Here is a 17,269-nt window from a genome sequence, read left to right as displayed (position 1 = left end):
CTCAGCATAACACCCTCAAGGTCCATCCATGTTGCTACACATGGCCAGATTTCATTGTTTCTCATTGCCGTGTAGTATTCCATGGTATAGATAAACCACATCTTCTTGATCCATTTGTCCGTTGATGGACACTTAGGCTCTTTCCATGTTTTGGCTATTATTGAGAGTGCTGCTATGAACATTGCAAACACATGAAACGATGCTCAGCATCCCTCCTAATCATGGAAATACAAATCAAAACCACACTGAGATACCACCTCATGCCATTCGGAGTGGCTAAAATGAGCAAATAAGATAACGTGAGATGCTGGTGAGAATGTGGAGAAACGGGCACCCTCCTACACTGTTGGTGGGGGTGTAAACTGGTACAGCCCCTCTGGAAAACAATGTGGAGGTTCCTCAAAAAATTAACAATAGAACTCCCCTATGACCCAGCAATAGCACTGCTAGGAATTTACCCAAGGGATATAGAAATGCTGATGCAAAGGTTTAATTTTTAAAATACTAAACTCGCCAATCATAGATAATTTCACTTGGTGGGGAGGGGGGGTAGTTAGGAAAAACTTTCCTAAGGAAGCAGAAGGAAGAAACTAGTATGTCTTCCTCAGATTTGGCATAAGTGACTGTGTGGGTAGATGGGATTCAGAAGAAACCAGAAGTCGGCAAGTACATGAAATGTTCCGTATGGGGCATAAGCATGAGCTCTCTCTGGGATAAGCAAAGACAACAGTTTGAAGGAATAAAATAGCATTTTTTCCCTAACGCTTCTTATAGGCAAGTTACATGATTAAATGAAGAAGGTGGGGAAAGCAAGACATTTATAGTACAACAGACAAATGGCAATGCATTGCTAGTTAGACAGCATAATAAGTACCATCTAATTTTCTCTTTAAAATCCATTCATTCTTCAAAGCCTTAGATCATCATCAAGGGACCACATTTTCCAACTGAGGAATTATAGAGGAAGAAAATTAGATTTTATTAAATATTCGAATTGTGAGCAAAATCTTTCCAAATAGCTCTTGGAATAGATTTATTAAGAAAGTAAGGTAAACATTTGTATCTTTCCAGCCAACAGTGTGAAATATTTTCATTACTTTTGTATCTTAATATTATTTAATCGATATCCTTAAAGTTAGTTGCTGCCTAGACCAGCAAGTTCTCACTTTTTAGTCATCTGATATTTCATGTTGGTTAAACCTTGAGCATGCTAGCAGATTCAAGTTTTTTGCTAAGAGCTAATAACCTTATAATAGCCATCTTAAAAAATGCCTGTAGTTTAATCCTGAGTTAATGACACTATTTCAATATGCGACTAGTGTAATGAAAAGTTACTAACTGTAGAATTCTCAACATCAGTGCTGTAGTAAGTCTTCCAGTATCTTTTTAGGATGCATATGAGTATTTAGATAAATAACTGTGCCTAATTTATTTGGAAGAAAATATTGCACTAAGGCCTAATTTGGAAAACATTCAGTTAAGCATATTAAAAGAAATTAACAATATTAATTCTAACAATGGAACAGTTTCTTTAAATGAATTCTCAAGTAGGACCCCATCCTCAAACAGGGGAGTGGAGTGCTGAGCTTGTCTGCAGGTTATGTGTAAAGTGATATGAAACAATAAGGTAACATAAAGTTATAGAAGTGTTTGACTTGTCCTTTAGTTTTATGGTCCGTGTCACTGCTGGTTTCCTGTTCTTTTTTTGTAAGAGGTAAAAACAGTATTAAGTACCAACTTGGAAATTTACCAAAAATGATTTTTAAAGTACTGCTTTTTATATTCTGATATAAAAATCAACTAAGGGATACAAAAGGATAGGAAATGTTATCTATAAATTAAAATTCAGCTTGATAGAAAGCTTTCACGTATTTGTCTTAGAAGTAACATGTTAGATGTCTGATATATTTAAAATTCAATATTTAACTTTTGTAATATTAAAACATGAAATATATATGGTATAGAAAATAAATTTAATATTAATACAAGGCAAATTAATATTTTAATGATCTAGGACTCAGTCAATTTATTAATGTTATTTTATTGTTACTTTCTAAATGGCTTTTATAATATTAACGCATGAAAACGGGGCTAGTGATGGAGAAATTTTAAATGACAGATACAGAGAGCATTAGAGATTTAAGACATCATTACAATGTTAGCGATCAAAATATACTAATAGAATAATAGGATGGGAAAAGAAACCAAAAGGATCACAAATATAATAATAACTAAAATGTACGATGTTTACCATGTTGCATATTCTAAGTCACTTATACGAGTTCCCTAATTCTGTCATCATAACAACACTGTGAGTAAGGTAAAGCAGTCTCCCTTTCCACAGATGAGAAAACTGAGACACAGAGAATTTTTTAAATTTGCTCAAAATTATACACCAAAGTAGCAATTTGAGATGAAAGACTCTGACTCCAGAATGTAATCCAATAGGACTGGTATCATACGAAATACAAGAAGAGGAAGAGACTAAAATACATTTCTTTCTCTCTTTCCAATCTCTCTCCCTGTCCCCTTCCCCCCTGTCCCCTCCTCCTTCCTCTCCCTTCCTCCTCTATGCACGCCCAGAGAAGAGGCTGTGTGGGCATAGCGGCGAGACGACACAGTCTACAAGCCAGAGTCCTCACTAGACACCACGCCTGCCAGCAGCACCTTGATCTTGGCCTTCCAGCCCCCGGAACTGTGAGAAATTAAATGTCTAAGGTTTAAGCCACCGAGTCTGTTGTATTTTATGTTAACCTTAATAAACTGATACCATAACAAAAACACATATGAACAACAAAAAAATGACTATACAGCAAGCTGGAAAATAAGTGAGAAAAGAACTCTTGCACAATAGCAATCAAATAACAAGCAAATCCTTAGGAATAAACCAAATAACTATGTGAAAAAAAAGTCTACGTGAAAAAAACCCTATAATTTTTATTGAGAGACAGAGTGTGCTCCTAGAGATGAAAGCACAATTTCATTAAGATCAAGATAATGTTCATTAAAACTGTAATGTTGCATGTAGCTGATTGGCAAAATATTTTAAAGTTAACAATAATGCATGTCGGCAGGGATACTGGACATCCATGTTGTACACCAAATCTGTAAGACCTTTTGGAAAGTAAGTTCTTGTGAACAAATTTAAAGATGTACATATCCTACAAACAGCACTACCTTTCTTTCATATGCGAACCAGGAGATATGTAAGAGGGCAGGTGTAACACTCATATCGGCATGGTTTATTAGAGCAAAAAAAGCAGTAAAAACCCCCATACTCATCTCCAGTAAAATGGATAAATTTTGGGAACCTGATGTAGGAAACATTTTACATCAGTGAAAAAGAACAAAATGGAGCCATACACTATCAGTATGTTGTATAGCAAGCTGTTGAAAAAAAACAAACAAACACATGGTATACACTTATCAAAAAATGCTTCTATAAAGTACCTAATCATGAAAACTACTTGTTTAGGCATATAAATATATGTAATAAAAGTGTAGATCAAAGAAAAGAAATTGTTAAAAATTTAGGATAGTAGATACCTCTAGTTAGGAACAGAAATGATAGAATCATTAAGAGGGCCATATAAGACTTCAAAATAATAGGAATATATTTTTCTCTAAGTCAGGTGGAGAGTTCACTGTATCATTATTTTTATAAATAATATTCTGGTAGTCTGTATCTGCTTGACACATGATTGAGATAAATTTTTAAAAACATACAATATATAAAACTGTAAGTGTGGTGCAACAGTAAAAGAGTTAATATAAAATAATAGAAAGTCTACAGGAGCAGCCAGGTGGCTCAGTTGGTTAAGTGTCTGACTTTTGATTTTGGCTCAGGTCATGATCTTAACATCTTGAGTTTCAGCCCAGAGTTGGGCTCCCAGCTGGGCCTGGAGCTTGTTTCAGACTTTCTCTCCCTCTCTCCCTCTGCCTCTCCCCTGCTCTGTCTCTCACTCTAAAAGAAAAAGTCTATAAAAATCCCAAAGTAAATAAAATAGTGTCTAAATGAAGAAAATAATAAAAACAATAGCACTGCTAGCCATAGGAAACAACAGAGTAAATGGTATTTAGGAAACTTAGTAGGTATTTGTAAAAATGTAAAACTGAACTATCATTATTCAAGAATAAATTTCAAATCAATTTATACTAAATTAAGGCAGCAAATTATTTAATATTTAGAAAAACTTTACAAGTGTATCTTAGGTAAGAACCATTCCCCTCTAAAATAACCACATAAAATCAATAGACAATTTGTTACCTAGCAAAAATTACTCCAACAGTTGAGATAGAGAAAGTGTCAGTACTTTAATTTCTATAGCAAACCAGAAGTTCAGGAAGCTTCTTTCACTTAAAATTTCTGTATAAAAGATTTTTAAGATCTTTTCATATACAGATGACTTGGAAAAAAATAAGAAAGAAATAATTGACAAGAAAGTGTAAATCTAGTGAGGGCTGTAGTCAGTGTTTGTCTCGAGTATGTATTTATTTATAGAGTCTCAGTAGTTGGTTGGAACCTGGTACATTATCAGGAATTACAACTGGGCTGCAGCAGAGTGTGAGAGTTATACTGGAGAAGTCTGTATAAATGCAGCACTCCTGAAAAATGACATTCTTTGAAGATAAATGAGAAAAAGAAAAAGACCCTAGTAGGGAGACTTTGCCATATGTCCCTGTCTCATTCTTGGCTGTCGGTTGAGTGGAGAGAAAAACAAAACAAAACAAAACAAAACCAAACAAAACAAAACAAGAAAGTCTTTCCTGAGAGTTTCTAACAATGAACTTGTACTCATATAGATTTGGATGTGAAACCAAAATCTAGTTTACAGGGGTCCCGGGGGGGTTGTACCATGAAGCTCTTGGCAGAAACAAACAAAAACCTTTTCTGAAGAAATGTACCTTAAATCGAACATCAAAAAATTTCCAGACATAAAGTTCCAAGGAACAAAAACTCATAATCAAAGAATTTAAAACGATAGAAAATAAAGACAAAATTTTAAATAACAAAAAGAAGGCTATCAATGAAAAAGTCCATCATTAATCACAGTTGACTGAATATCAAACTTTGGAATTATACAATGAAAAAACCCTTTGGGCTAATTAATAGAAGTTACAAAAGAAATCAATTCATTAATTAATATATTTAGAGCAGGGGAGGGGCAGAGACAGATGGGGGACGGGGAGAGAGAGAGAATCCCAAGCAAGCTCTGCACTGTCAGCACACAGCCCAATGTGGGGCTTGATCTTGCGGATGGTGAGATCATGACCTGAGGCAAAATCAAGATTAGGGAGCTTAACCAACGGAACCACCCATGTACCCCAAGAGTTATTTTTTTAAACAGAATTAAAGGAATAAAAAATGAACAAGACAGCATCAGAGCTGACCAGGCTCACTTGAAAAACAAAAAAGTAGAACCTGTATAAATTAAAAAAAAAAAAACAATTGAGAACAGAAATCCCATGGATTTAACAACAGAATACACACACTTGAAGAGAGACATAAAGTAGTTGTAATAAAAGTCTACAGCAATTGACATGAAGAGACAAGGCAAAGGAAAATAGGAAATTGAGGTTAGAATATATCACATTTGTAGAAAACATATCAAATCAGAATTCCAGAAAATATTAGAGAAGAGGAAGAAATACTAAAATTTGAAGATGATATAATGGCTGAGATTTTCCTAATTTGGTAAAAGATATTATAAATTAAGGATTCCAAAGAATTCCAAGCAGGATAAATAAGAAAAAAACTTACATCTAGAGCAAGCGTTCATGTATATAACTAAAAAAGAATAATAGGAAAAAAAAACAAGTTAATGAAATGAAACATGGGCAAAAGATGTAAACATGTAACTTATAGAGCAAGTGACTAATAATCTGAAAAGATGTTTAGAATAAATTTCTATCAAAGCAATGTAAAATTTTAAAGATACCATTTTCATGTATAAAATTAATGATAAAATAATACTCAGAGTTGATGAGATGCAGGGAAATGGAAATGCACATACATTTTTAGTTGGACATGTAAATTAGCTTACTCTTTCTGTTAGACATTTGGGAAGATGAATCATAAGTCTTAAAAACATGCACACTCTTTTTTAACCCAAGGTTTCTATACAGTGGCATTAATGACATTTTAGGTAAAAGGTTCTTTGTTGTGGGGGGCTGTCTTGTGCACTATAGTAAATTTAGGAAAGCATAGCCTCAAAGTGGGTGCTACTAGATGTCCGTAGCACCCACCTACACCCACTTCCGCACAGTGTCACAGCCACACATGTCTGTACATTGCCCAAATTGCAAAATCGCCACTGGTAAAGAATGGCTGCTTTAAACACATTTCTAGGCAAAGGCTGAGTAGCAGGAGTGCTGCCCTCAGCACTGCTTCCAAATACGAACTTTCAAAAAGATGAATTTAAAAGACAAATTCATATAAAATGACAGGAAATTGGTTAAGTAATAATAATGACACAACGCAGTAAAATTTATTCATGCTAAACTTCTTCCTCTCTGTATCTCCCTATAGCCATTATCCCATAAGTCTCTCTTCTCCCTTCCACAGCCAAGCTTATTCAAACTGAGGGCTGCTGGGGGTGGGGGGGAGGGTAAGGGGGGGTGATGTGCATGGAGGAGAGCATTTGTTGGGATGATCACTGGGTGTTATATGGAAACCAAGTTGACAATAAGCTATTTAAAAAAAAAGCTTATTCAAATAACTATGTACGTTTGATCTCTCCCTTACCCCACATCCCACCCCCTTTTTTTTACTACCTTTCAAACTACTCCAGTCTGGCTTAGTTCCTCATAGTGTCATGGAGTCAGCTCTATGGAGCTTTTTTACTCTCCACTTTCTTTAACTTCATAGCATCATTGGCCAGGGCTCATCACTTCTTACTGCATTATCTTTCCTGGACTTCTTTGGTAAGCATATTCTTTTGGTTTTCTTTACATTTACCTCCTTTACAGCTTGTCCGACTCCAAATGTTGGCATTCCTCCAAACTCCTAGCCGTCCCCTCATTATTCTATGTTTTTACTTTGGGCTATTTCAGTCACTTTCATGATTTCAATGATTATTTATGAACTGAGTTTACTAAATTTTATTTATGAACCGGATATATTCAATTTTGTGACTCTGGTCAAAGCTGTTGTCTCAAGCAACAGACATGTATAGTTAGCTATTTATTTAACATCTCTACTTGGATGAATCAAAGTCATCTCACACCCAAACATGTACAAGATTAAACTTAAGATTTCTTCCCTACAGTTGCCCTGCAAATTCTGATCCATTTCTTTCTCAATCTCAGTGAATAGTATCAGTAAAAATTCAGTTTGTCCCTTGTAGAAACTTAGGAGTAATCAGCAAACTTCCTTTTTTTTTTTTACTTCATCATATCCAATTCATTTTCAATGTTAACATTATGTGTATTCCTAACACTTCTAAAATTAATTCACATCTCCACAAATTTACTGCCACTCTTCTAGAATAAACTGTACATTTTCTTCAGGGCAGTTTGATAATATATAACAAAAGCCTTAATAATGTGCTAGCCTATTATCAAAAAGACAAGGGATAATAAGTGCTGGTGAGGACATAGAGACAAGGAACCTTTATGTATTGTTCATGGCAATGTAAACTGGGACAGCCATTATGGAAAACAGTGTGAAGTTCCTTAAAAAAATAAATATAGAAGTACTGTATCACCAGCAATCCCACATCTGGGTATATAACCAAAGGCAATGGAATCACTTCTCGAAGAGATACATGCACTTTCACGTTCACTGCAGTTAACTCACAATAGTCAAGACATGGAAACAACTTATGTGTGCCCTGATGAATGAATGGATAAAGAAAATGTGATAATGTGATACACACACACACACACACACACAAATAGTATTCAGCAATAAAAAAGGAAATTCTGCTATTTGAGACAAAATGGATGAAGCTCGAGGGCATTATACTAAGTGAAATAAGTCAGAGAAAGACAAATACTATATAATTTCTCTTTATGTGAAATCTAAAATAGTTTAACTCCTAGAAACAGAGTAACTTGGTGACTATCAGGGACTGGGGGTGGAGGAAATGAAGAGATATTGGTTAAAGGGGACAAATTTCAGTTTTAAGATGGATTAAGTTCTAGAGAACCAATGTTGCTAGGAGAGTATATCTTAGATGGTCTCACCACACACACAAATATCCCTTTGACTTTTCCATGCCAAACTTGCAGACATAGCCAGAATGGCACCCAAGTATTGTTCATGTTAATTCTCATGTTCATATAATACTATAAACACTTCCTTGATTCCTAAGATTAAAATCAGCCTCTCTCTAAGACATCAAGAATATTCAGTTATATTTGGAGTCATTCTGGGGCTCCTGATTTTGGCAAACGTCCTTTTTTTGCCAAGTCAGATAAAGATATTATCAGGAGGTCACAGACAAAAAATGAAAGCTGTGATCCTACACCTAGGGATGAGGGCAAAAGTCCAGAAGCCTAAAATTTCACTGATACGTTAACCTAGTTTCCAACAATAACAAGATAAATAGAGGTATTTAAATCTTATTTTTTTAAATCAAGGTTAAGAGATTAATTGCAGAGAAGTGCAGATAACATATTCTAAGATCTTTGTCATTGAAAAATTCCTCAAGTAGTAATTATGCAAAGAAGACAACATATGCTATGTTGAATTTTTAGAGACAAGCTTAAAGAAGAACTTCTAATAAAGTTCAAGAATCACACTGGGACCAAAAAGTTTCAAAAGGAAAATTTTACAGGCAAGCTATAAAACGTCTCGCTGTCAAACAAAGATTCTGTCTCATCCCCGCTATACAGCTGCACATGTAGGGCAAGCAGCTTACCTGGGGTAACGTAAATCTTACAGATTGCAGAAGGAAATATTTGCCAGAGTCTCTTTTAGACGCGTACACTTATTAATAATCTGATGGAGAGATCTCTCAATTCTAGACTTTACTGCAGTTACAAAATAGAAGTGTTTTTAATGGCTTACTATGCTTTATAAAATGTGTTCTATTATGATTTTTCATCACTCAAATGTAACATTTTGGACTCAAATGCAAATTAAGCCCTTAGGTTAATAATCATAGACTATTATAGTCAGATCTTATCTACTGAAAATCTTGGATATATCACTGCACCTATTACTTTCATTCACAAGTTAAAATACGAATCAGAAATCCTATGTAAAAGGTCAACTGAAAATTACTACACAATACAATAAATCTATCAGAAACAGGCTATGGTTAAAAAGCAAAGGTAGTGTAAGGGCACCTGGGTGGCTCTGTTGGTTAAGCACCTGACTTTGGATCGGGTCATGATCTCATGGTCTGTAAGATTGAGTCCCACATTGGGGTATGTGCTGACAGCTCAGAGCCTGGAGCCATTTCGGATTCTGTGTGTGTCTCTCTCTCTGCCCTTCCCCCGCTCACACTCTGTCTCTTGGTCTCAAAAATGAATAAACATTTAAATACATTTTTTAAAAGCATAGGTAATGTAAATATATATCTTAAGACTATTCCATATGTTAAGTATTATTTTAATAAATAATATTTGGCTCTGTCCTTTTTATAAAATATATAATAAACTAGAGTATAATAAATACATACATATGCAAATTAACCTATATATCTATAATAAAAATTATTTAAATTTCTATTTTTCCTGAAGCCTATTGACCTCAGGAAGACTGAGACAAGGGTAATCATAGGGAAAAAAAATATTGAAGAATTTCGGCCCCAGGTGCATTGTGAGAGAGAAAGAGAGAGAGAGAGAGAAAACACTTAAACTGAATACTTGATTATTGAAGGCCAACCTCATAAGCAAAATATTTTCCCTCAATTACACCTAATTATTTAATTGTTTACATTTACTAATGAAATGAAACAACACAAAACAAACAACTGTAAGGGGCTGTTTTTCAGCAAGTACGTAATCATCAATCAACATGTACAGAAAGATTCTTAAAATTATATGAAGCTGGTCTGTTTAAATAGAAAGGCATATTTTATCCCAATCAATGCATAAAAGTAAAATTATCCATAACTGAGGCATGTTTCTCTGCTGTACAGTTCAGCTGTAATGATCCCCACACACTGCACTTGCACATCAATTATGATAATCATAATCACGGTCGTTAAGCTGAATGTTCATTATTATCAGGATGCTGGTGACAGCAGATTCAATCACCGGGTGCAATGGGCAAGCAGTCACAGTCCCACCCAAGTTTCTGCAGACAGCGATGTGCCACATTAAATCTATGATGTGTTCCACATCCCACTCCATTCCAAAAGCCATAGACGGTAAAGGTCAACTTTATGTTCTGTGCAATATGCTTAGGTTCTCTAAATTAATTCTTTGGAGTACTAGATATTTTTATGCTTTGTAGCTTATGAAATCCTGTTTAGGACCAAAATGCATGTGAAAATAAGAAAAAAGCGCTGCTCTACTGTTGTAATTCACCTACAATAAGGCATATGAAGAAAGGCTCTATAAACATGAGTCTCTTCCTGAACTCTGCAAACATGGGAAAACATGAAACAGTTCCATTAAAATCAGTTGTCTAAAATGCATATGAGAACTCATTCCAATTTAGATAAAGGCCTTAGACTATTTCTGCTTCGATAAATATGAGCATATGTGAATGTTTTGACAACCAAAAGAATGCTTCTAGTATACCGCATTTTTGTATTGTCCAACTGTTTTAGATCTACCCAAATAGATTAAATTAATAGTTACTGACTGGTATACACTTCTTATGGAATTTCACTTTTATTTTAAAAATTGGTATCAGCACGAGAAACACTTTACCTGGACTTAAAAAGTTGGACCATTTAAGACACAGGCCCACCAATTTAACAACTTAAGTTGGTCATTTTACGAATAAAGAAATATAAGTAAGTGATATGATATATTTTATTATATAGTTTTTCTTATAGATTTCCATGCTTTTAAGAAAAATGCTATATATGTTATTTTTCATTATTGATCTTCATACTATGAAGAAAAAACTACTATTTGTTGACTTTGTGATGTCCTTGAATAGTGTTGTTTGGATCAACAGCATTAAAATTAAAACAAAAATACTAAATAATGTTTGCTATTTAATTGATATAATGTGAATGCTATCAGAGAAACAGTATCTAATTAACATTTGATTTTCTCTCAACTGATACCTTTTAACATTGTGTCACAAATCATTTGAAAATTGTTACCTCCATGATTATAGAAGATAGAAGAGAAAGGGGTGATCTTAAAGATAATCTTAAAACATGATGAAAAAGGTGGACAATAGGAACCACCTATGTTTAATTGAGCTGCTTCATGGCTGAAATCAATTTACTGCTTTCAACTAAATGTTACGTACATTTAAATGTTTGTAAACAGTCCATCTGCCCACAGAGGAAGCATAAAACCAGGTCAGCCTTTCCTTCTTCAATATTTGGACTTTAATAACTCTAGTTTTCCTAAAACTATCCTTACTCCATGAATAATGAATACATTGTTGCCTCCTACCTCAGTAATTAAGAAACGAAGTTTTATAAAAATAAAGAAAAAGAAGCCTACTTTAGCAGTTTGCTAGACCCAAGTCTCACTCAGATCATGTAATATCAAGTCAAAATATAAATTATGTCTAATGGTTTTAAGATTTAACATATAAACAACAAAATGGCTACCTCTATATTGTGCGGATTACATTAGCCATACAGAAGGATGATTTGTTTATTTATATGGTTATTTGAAGAGATTAGAAAACAGGAAGAAATAAGGAAGGAAGGGAGGGAAGGAGGGAAGAAGGAATTTCAATTATTTTGTGTTTATTTATTTCTGAGAGAGAGAGAGAGAGAGACAGAATCCGAAGCAGGCTCCAGGCTTTGAGCAGTAAGCACAGAGCCTGACGCAGGGCTTGAACTCATGAACTTTGAAATGATGACCTGAGCCAAAGTTAGATGCCCAATCGACTAAGCCACACAGGCGCCCCTCAATTTGTACTTAGTATTTTTCTACATGGTTTTATGTACAGTTAAATGGATTCATGATTTAATAAGATTTTTTAAAATCCCTACACTTTTTCCTCTTAATTTTGGGGGTCTACTAGAACAACTATTTGTCATTGACTTTTTAACTATGTATACTTTCTAAAAGTATGTGGAGGCACACAATGATTCCTCAAAAGAACAAAATAAACTACTTTTCTTTTGAGGGAGTATCCAAAAATCTCTATAATTCCATGAAGTTGCTTACTTCAGTAAGATACATGCCATTTCTTTTTTTAATGTTTTATTCATTTATTTTGAGATAGTGTGCACCTGTGCAAGAGAGAAAGCAGGCACAGGGGAGGGGGAGAGAGAGAGAGAGAGAGAGAGAGAGAGAGAGAGAATTTTAAGTAGACTCCATGCTTAGCCCGGAGCCTGACAAGGGGCTCAATCCCACTACTGCGAGATCACTACCTGAGTTGATATCAAGAGTCAGACATTTAACCAACTGATCCACCTAGGCACTCCAGATAAATGCATACTCCTGGAATATGAAAAAATGTATGAGGTGAATCTGTCATATAAAACCAAAAAGTACTGTATTATTTTAGGACAGAACCATTTGTGCAAGGATCTTTCTTACTCTGAAGTAGCAGGTAAGTTATTTATATTTTAAAGAAATGAACACTTCCTTGAATTAAATAAAATGGTAAGAGGGCATAAAAGCAAAAGATGTTTACGTCAAATAGAAATAAGATGTAGTTCATATTATACACATTCAAAATATGAAATTAAATAGTTTGAAAATTATAATCAGCCTATATTCTGAACGATTGCATATTAGGTAAAAACAAATGCCTAGAATACGTCATCACCAAGTATTTAGGTTTGCCAATCAGTGAGCTGGAATGAACTACTCACTGTACACATATTCCTTATGCTGTGGAATAATTGTTTAGTATTTTAGAGCAATTTTAAAGAAAGATGACTTCGTAGGTGGAAAAGAAAAAGGCACTTTCTTAAGTATCCACATCACTCTCCAATGACTTACCCTTGGTAATTCCATGGTTACAATGTCCTAAAAAAAGACTTTTTCTTAGAGTTTAGTAAAACAAAGAAAGATCTCATTTTTCTTAAGTGTTTAACATGTTTCTTCCTTGAGTAATGAGGATATGTCTATAACGTGTGTTTTCCTCTTCATCTTTGCCCTCCACAAGCTGAAATTCCTGTCACCCACTGCAGTAATGTTTCCTTTATTTTGCAAGCATAGATACTGTTCTCGTTTAAGATCACTTTCTCTTATTTTTATTTCTAAAATATAATCTTTACTGTATTCGCCTTTTAGTATGGTGCTTTAAATCCTTTTGGAAGGAGGCTGTGTGTAAATGAGTAAATCCTCATTGACAGTCTATTAATAGAACCAATATGTCTGATATAGTATATAGAACTCAATGGCTTTAACCTTTTTCCAGAAAGTCACTAACAACTTAATTTTATCTGTGTAATTATTTTTATAATTAAGTTATAGCTTCTGTTAGATAATAGGACAAACACATAGTAAGAATTTTCCTTTGCCTCATAGTGTGCAAGACATTTTGGTGTTTTTCACATTTAGAAATTTTTATCTAGATGCTAACAAACATAACTCTGGAGTCATTTAATCTTTATTTGCCTCTTCTTTTCTATATCATATCATATATCTCTATTCCTCTATCTATCTATCTATCTATCTATCTATCTATCTATCTATCTATCAATCTACTTATCTACCTACCTACATACATACAAAGATTGAGAGAAAACAACCAAGCACTGATCTCCATGCCTGAGAAGTGGACTCTATTCTGTGACCACAGTCAGACTTTGACTCTGACTGGCTTTGGTAAAGCCACGATGCATGTTATGGATCATAGGGGAGCTGACATATAACACTAGAAAACAAAAACCCAAACCTTTCACTGCCACAGGTCAGTAGCACCATCTTTACATAAAATAGCTATAAATAATTTTATAACCAGGAAGGTGTTAACTGTAACAAGAATATTTATATTTGTTGTAATCAGTACATCTGTTTAGCCAGCCTTTCAAATGTAACATCATTTTTTAATGTTGCATTAACTTACCTTGTTACAGATCCATTTCTTAGGATTTTCATCTCTAAAATGTTGACTTCCATAAGAATTGGAACCATACTTGCTCGATGAATGCATTAACGGGATGTACTTTTTATTTTTATGGTAGGAAGAAAATGGCAGAAACCTGAAAGATTATTAAAGTGATATTGTTAATTTTATTTCTACAGATATTTGATTAAAAAATTAGAATTTAGAGAAGTAGTAAAGCATCGTGAAAATAAAATATGGCTTGGATTCAGAATACCTGGATCCCACTTCAACCTCTGGCACCATCTCTGTTACTAAATATTATGAATCTCTATTTCTATTCAGCAAATGAAGATACCAAAACTTTTCTCACAGAACTTTTTATAAGTCTGAAATATTTTGGAAACATAGAAAAATTTAAATAAACATAAATTAATTATGTCAATTAATGTATTTAAAATTTATTAAAACACTCTTAATTTAAAAATGATAACCAAAAATGAAACGGATGGCTAGTGTAAAAAATTCTCATTGAAATTGGTTGTCTTCAAATCTACTTTTCTTTTTTTTTATTGAAGTATAATTGACACACGCAAGGTTATATTAGTTTCAGTGCGTAGTATAATTCAATGTTTGTATATATTGTGAAGTGATCATTACAGGTCTAGTTAACATCAGTCACCATACATAGTTAAAGAATTTTTTTTTCTTGTGGTGAGAACTTTTTAAGATTCATTTTCTTAGCAACTTTCAAATATGCAATATGGTATTACAAATTATAGCATCATGCTGTACATTACATCCCAATAACTTATTTATTTTATAACTGAAATTTTGCACCTTTTTGATTCCCTCCACCCATTTCATCTACCCCCCACCCCCCACCTCTGGCAACCATCAATTTGTTCTCTGGTATCTACCAACACTTTACTTTCTTTTTCTTCTTTCTTTCTTTCTTTCTTTCTTTCTTTCTTTCTTTCTTTCTTTCTTTCTTTCTTTCTTTTTCTTTCCTTCTTCCTTTCTTCCTTTCTTCCCTCCTTCCTTCTTTCCTTCCCTCCTTCCTTCCTTCCTCCATTCCTTCCTTTCTTTCTTTTCTTTTTTTTTTTTTTTTTAAGATTCCACGTATAAGTCAGATCACATGGTATTTGTCTCTGTCTGACTTTTCTCACTTAGCACAATGACTTCAAGGTCCATCCATGTTCTTCATTCTTGTTTATGGCTGAATTATATTCCATTGTATATACCACATATTCCTTTTCCATTCATCTACTAATGGACAAGATGTTTCTATACCTTGGCTATTGTAAATAATGTTACGATGAACATGAGGGTGATTATATTTTTCTGAGTTAATGTTTTTGTTTTCTTCAAATAAATATCCATAAGTGAAACTGCTGGATCATATGGTAGGTTGTTCTAGTTTTAATTTTTTGAGGAACTGCTATACTGTTTTTCACAGTGGCTGCACCAATTTACCAATTTACATTACTATCAACAGTGTGCAAGGGTCTTCTTGTGTCCACATCTTTCCCAACATTTGTTATTTCTTTCTGATACTAGCCATTCTGACAGGTGTAAGGTTAAATATACCTCATTGTGGTTTTGATTTGCATATCCCTGATGATAAGTGATGTTGAATATCTTCTCATATACCTGTTGTCATCTGTATGTCTTCTTTGGAAAAATGTCTATTTAAGTCCTCTGTCCATCTTAAAAATAAACTGTTTCTCTTTTTGCTGTTGAGTTGTATGAGTTCTTTATACATTTTAAATATTAACCTCCTATCAGATACATGATCTGTAAATGTTGTCTCCCATTCAGTAGTCTGATTTTTCATTTTGTTGATGGTTTCTCTTGCTGTGTAGCTTTTTATTTTGATGTTGTCCCACTTGTTTATTTTTGCTTTCGTTCCCTTTGCTTTTGGTGTCAAATCCAAAAAAATCATCCCTAAGACTGATGTCAAGGGTCACTGCCTATGACTTTTTTTCTAAGAGTATTAAGGTTTCAGGTCTTACGTTCAAGCCTTTAATCCATTTTAAGTTAATTTTTTGTGCATGCTGTAAGATAGTGGTTCAGTTTCATTCTTTAACTCACCCAAAAAATGAAGGCATTTTTGGTAAGGGTTGTGAATAATGGGGCTTTTGAGTCACACAGACCAGTATTCCCAACTTCGCTTTGCCCTTGCTAGTTGCGTTTCCTTATGAATCTTACTTGACTTCTGTATGAGATGTTACTTCCATTGAGCCTTGTTGTCAGAAATGAACAAGTAGAAGCTGCTTGTTTTCAGCGCCCCATTATCATCATCATCATCTTATCTCAGTGTGCTGTCATGATCAACTTAAAAGATCAAAATTTTAAAATCGACATCTAAGATTTTAGTGTAATGTGGTGAATTGTTTAAAACCCTCACCAGAACCCTCTGAAATAAGAGTAAAGAAAAAAAATTATAAATGTACAAAAAGAAAGAGGAGGAGAAAGACAAAAAGAAAGAGAGGAGAAACAGCAGATGAAAATAGCAATGAATTTTGGGCAAGTGAAAAGCAGAGAGATAATTTTTAAAAACCCTGAAATTCCAGTTCCAGAAGAGGGAGCGGCTAAAGGGAAAGGGCAATTGTGCCCCACCCTGAAGAGGCTCAGGGGAAAAAGCTACCGTTACTGCAGAAGGTGAGAGGGAGGGACAGAGCTGGAAACAGATTAAAAGTCTGTGCAAGGAGTGACTAACTCCCCAGGTTCCTCGCCCAGTCCTGCATCCATGAGAAGAGCCTATTCTCGGAAACTTTACCCCGAGGGCCCCCCGTCTCAGCAGGAGCTGGAGCGGGCCAACGGGAGGCACCAAATGGGACATGTGGGTTTTAAATCAGTGTCTACACAGTGAACTCTTTCCTTGCTCATATCTATGTGAACTGGCAGCGGGACTTAAATACTTCATTCAACTAAGGCATCTTCTCAAAAGATCCTAGGAATACCCCCCAAACAACAACAAGAACAACAAACAAACAAAAAACCAACTCTAAATATCGACATTTGAAGATTTCTTAATTAAAAGTCTCTCAGTCAAAAAGCCACACTCATACCTACAGTTTCTAGCCCGATTTGTAGAGTCTCCTTTAATATGAATGTAAGAATGGGTTACCAACTGGGAAAATTACCAGTGTGAGACTGACACATCTC

The 17,269-nt window shown here is 34.4% G+C and overlaps 1 protein-coding gene across 1 annotated transcript in view; it reads right to left on the bottom strand.

Moving 5' to 3' along the window:
• The window catches only part of SPATA17 (spermatogenesis associated 17), a 181,913-nt gene that overhangs the window by 38,918 nt on the left and 125,726 nt on the right, over positions 1-17,269 (bottom strand). The window contains exon 9 of the mRNA XM_077759492.1: positions 14,120-14,255. Coding sequence (XP_077615618.1) covers positions 14,120-14,255 — 136 coding nt within the window. The remainder of the gene's footprint in view (positions 1-14,119; positions 14,256-17,269) is intronic.

This window comes from Crocuta crocuta, unplaced genomic scaffold (genome assembly GCF_008692635.1).
Source record: "Crocuta crocuta isolate KB4526 unplaced genomic scaffold, BGI_CrCroc_1.0 scaffold556, whole genome shotgun sequence".
In the NCBI taxonomy this organism is placed as follows: Eukaryota; Metazoa; Chordata; class Mammalia; order Carnivora; family Hyaenidae; genus Crocuta; species Crocuta crocuta.
The sequence above is the reverse complement of the archived record's forward strand: the minus strand, read 5'-3'. Positions and strand labels throughout refer to the sequence as shown.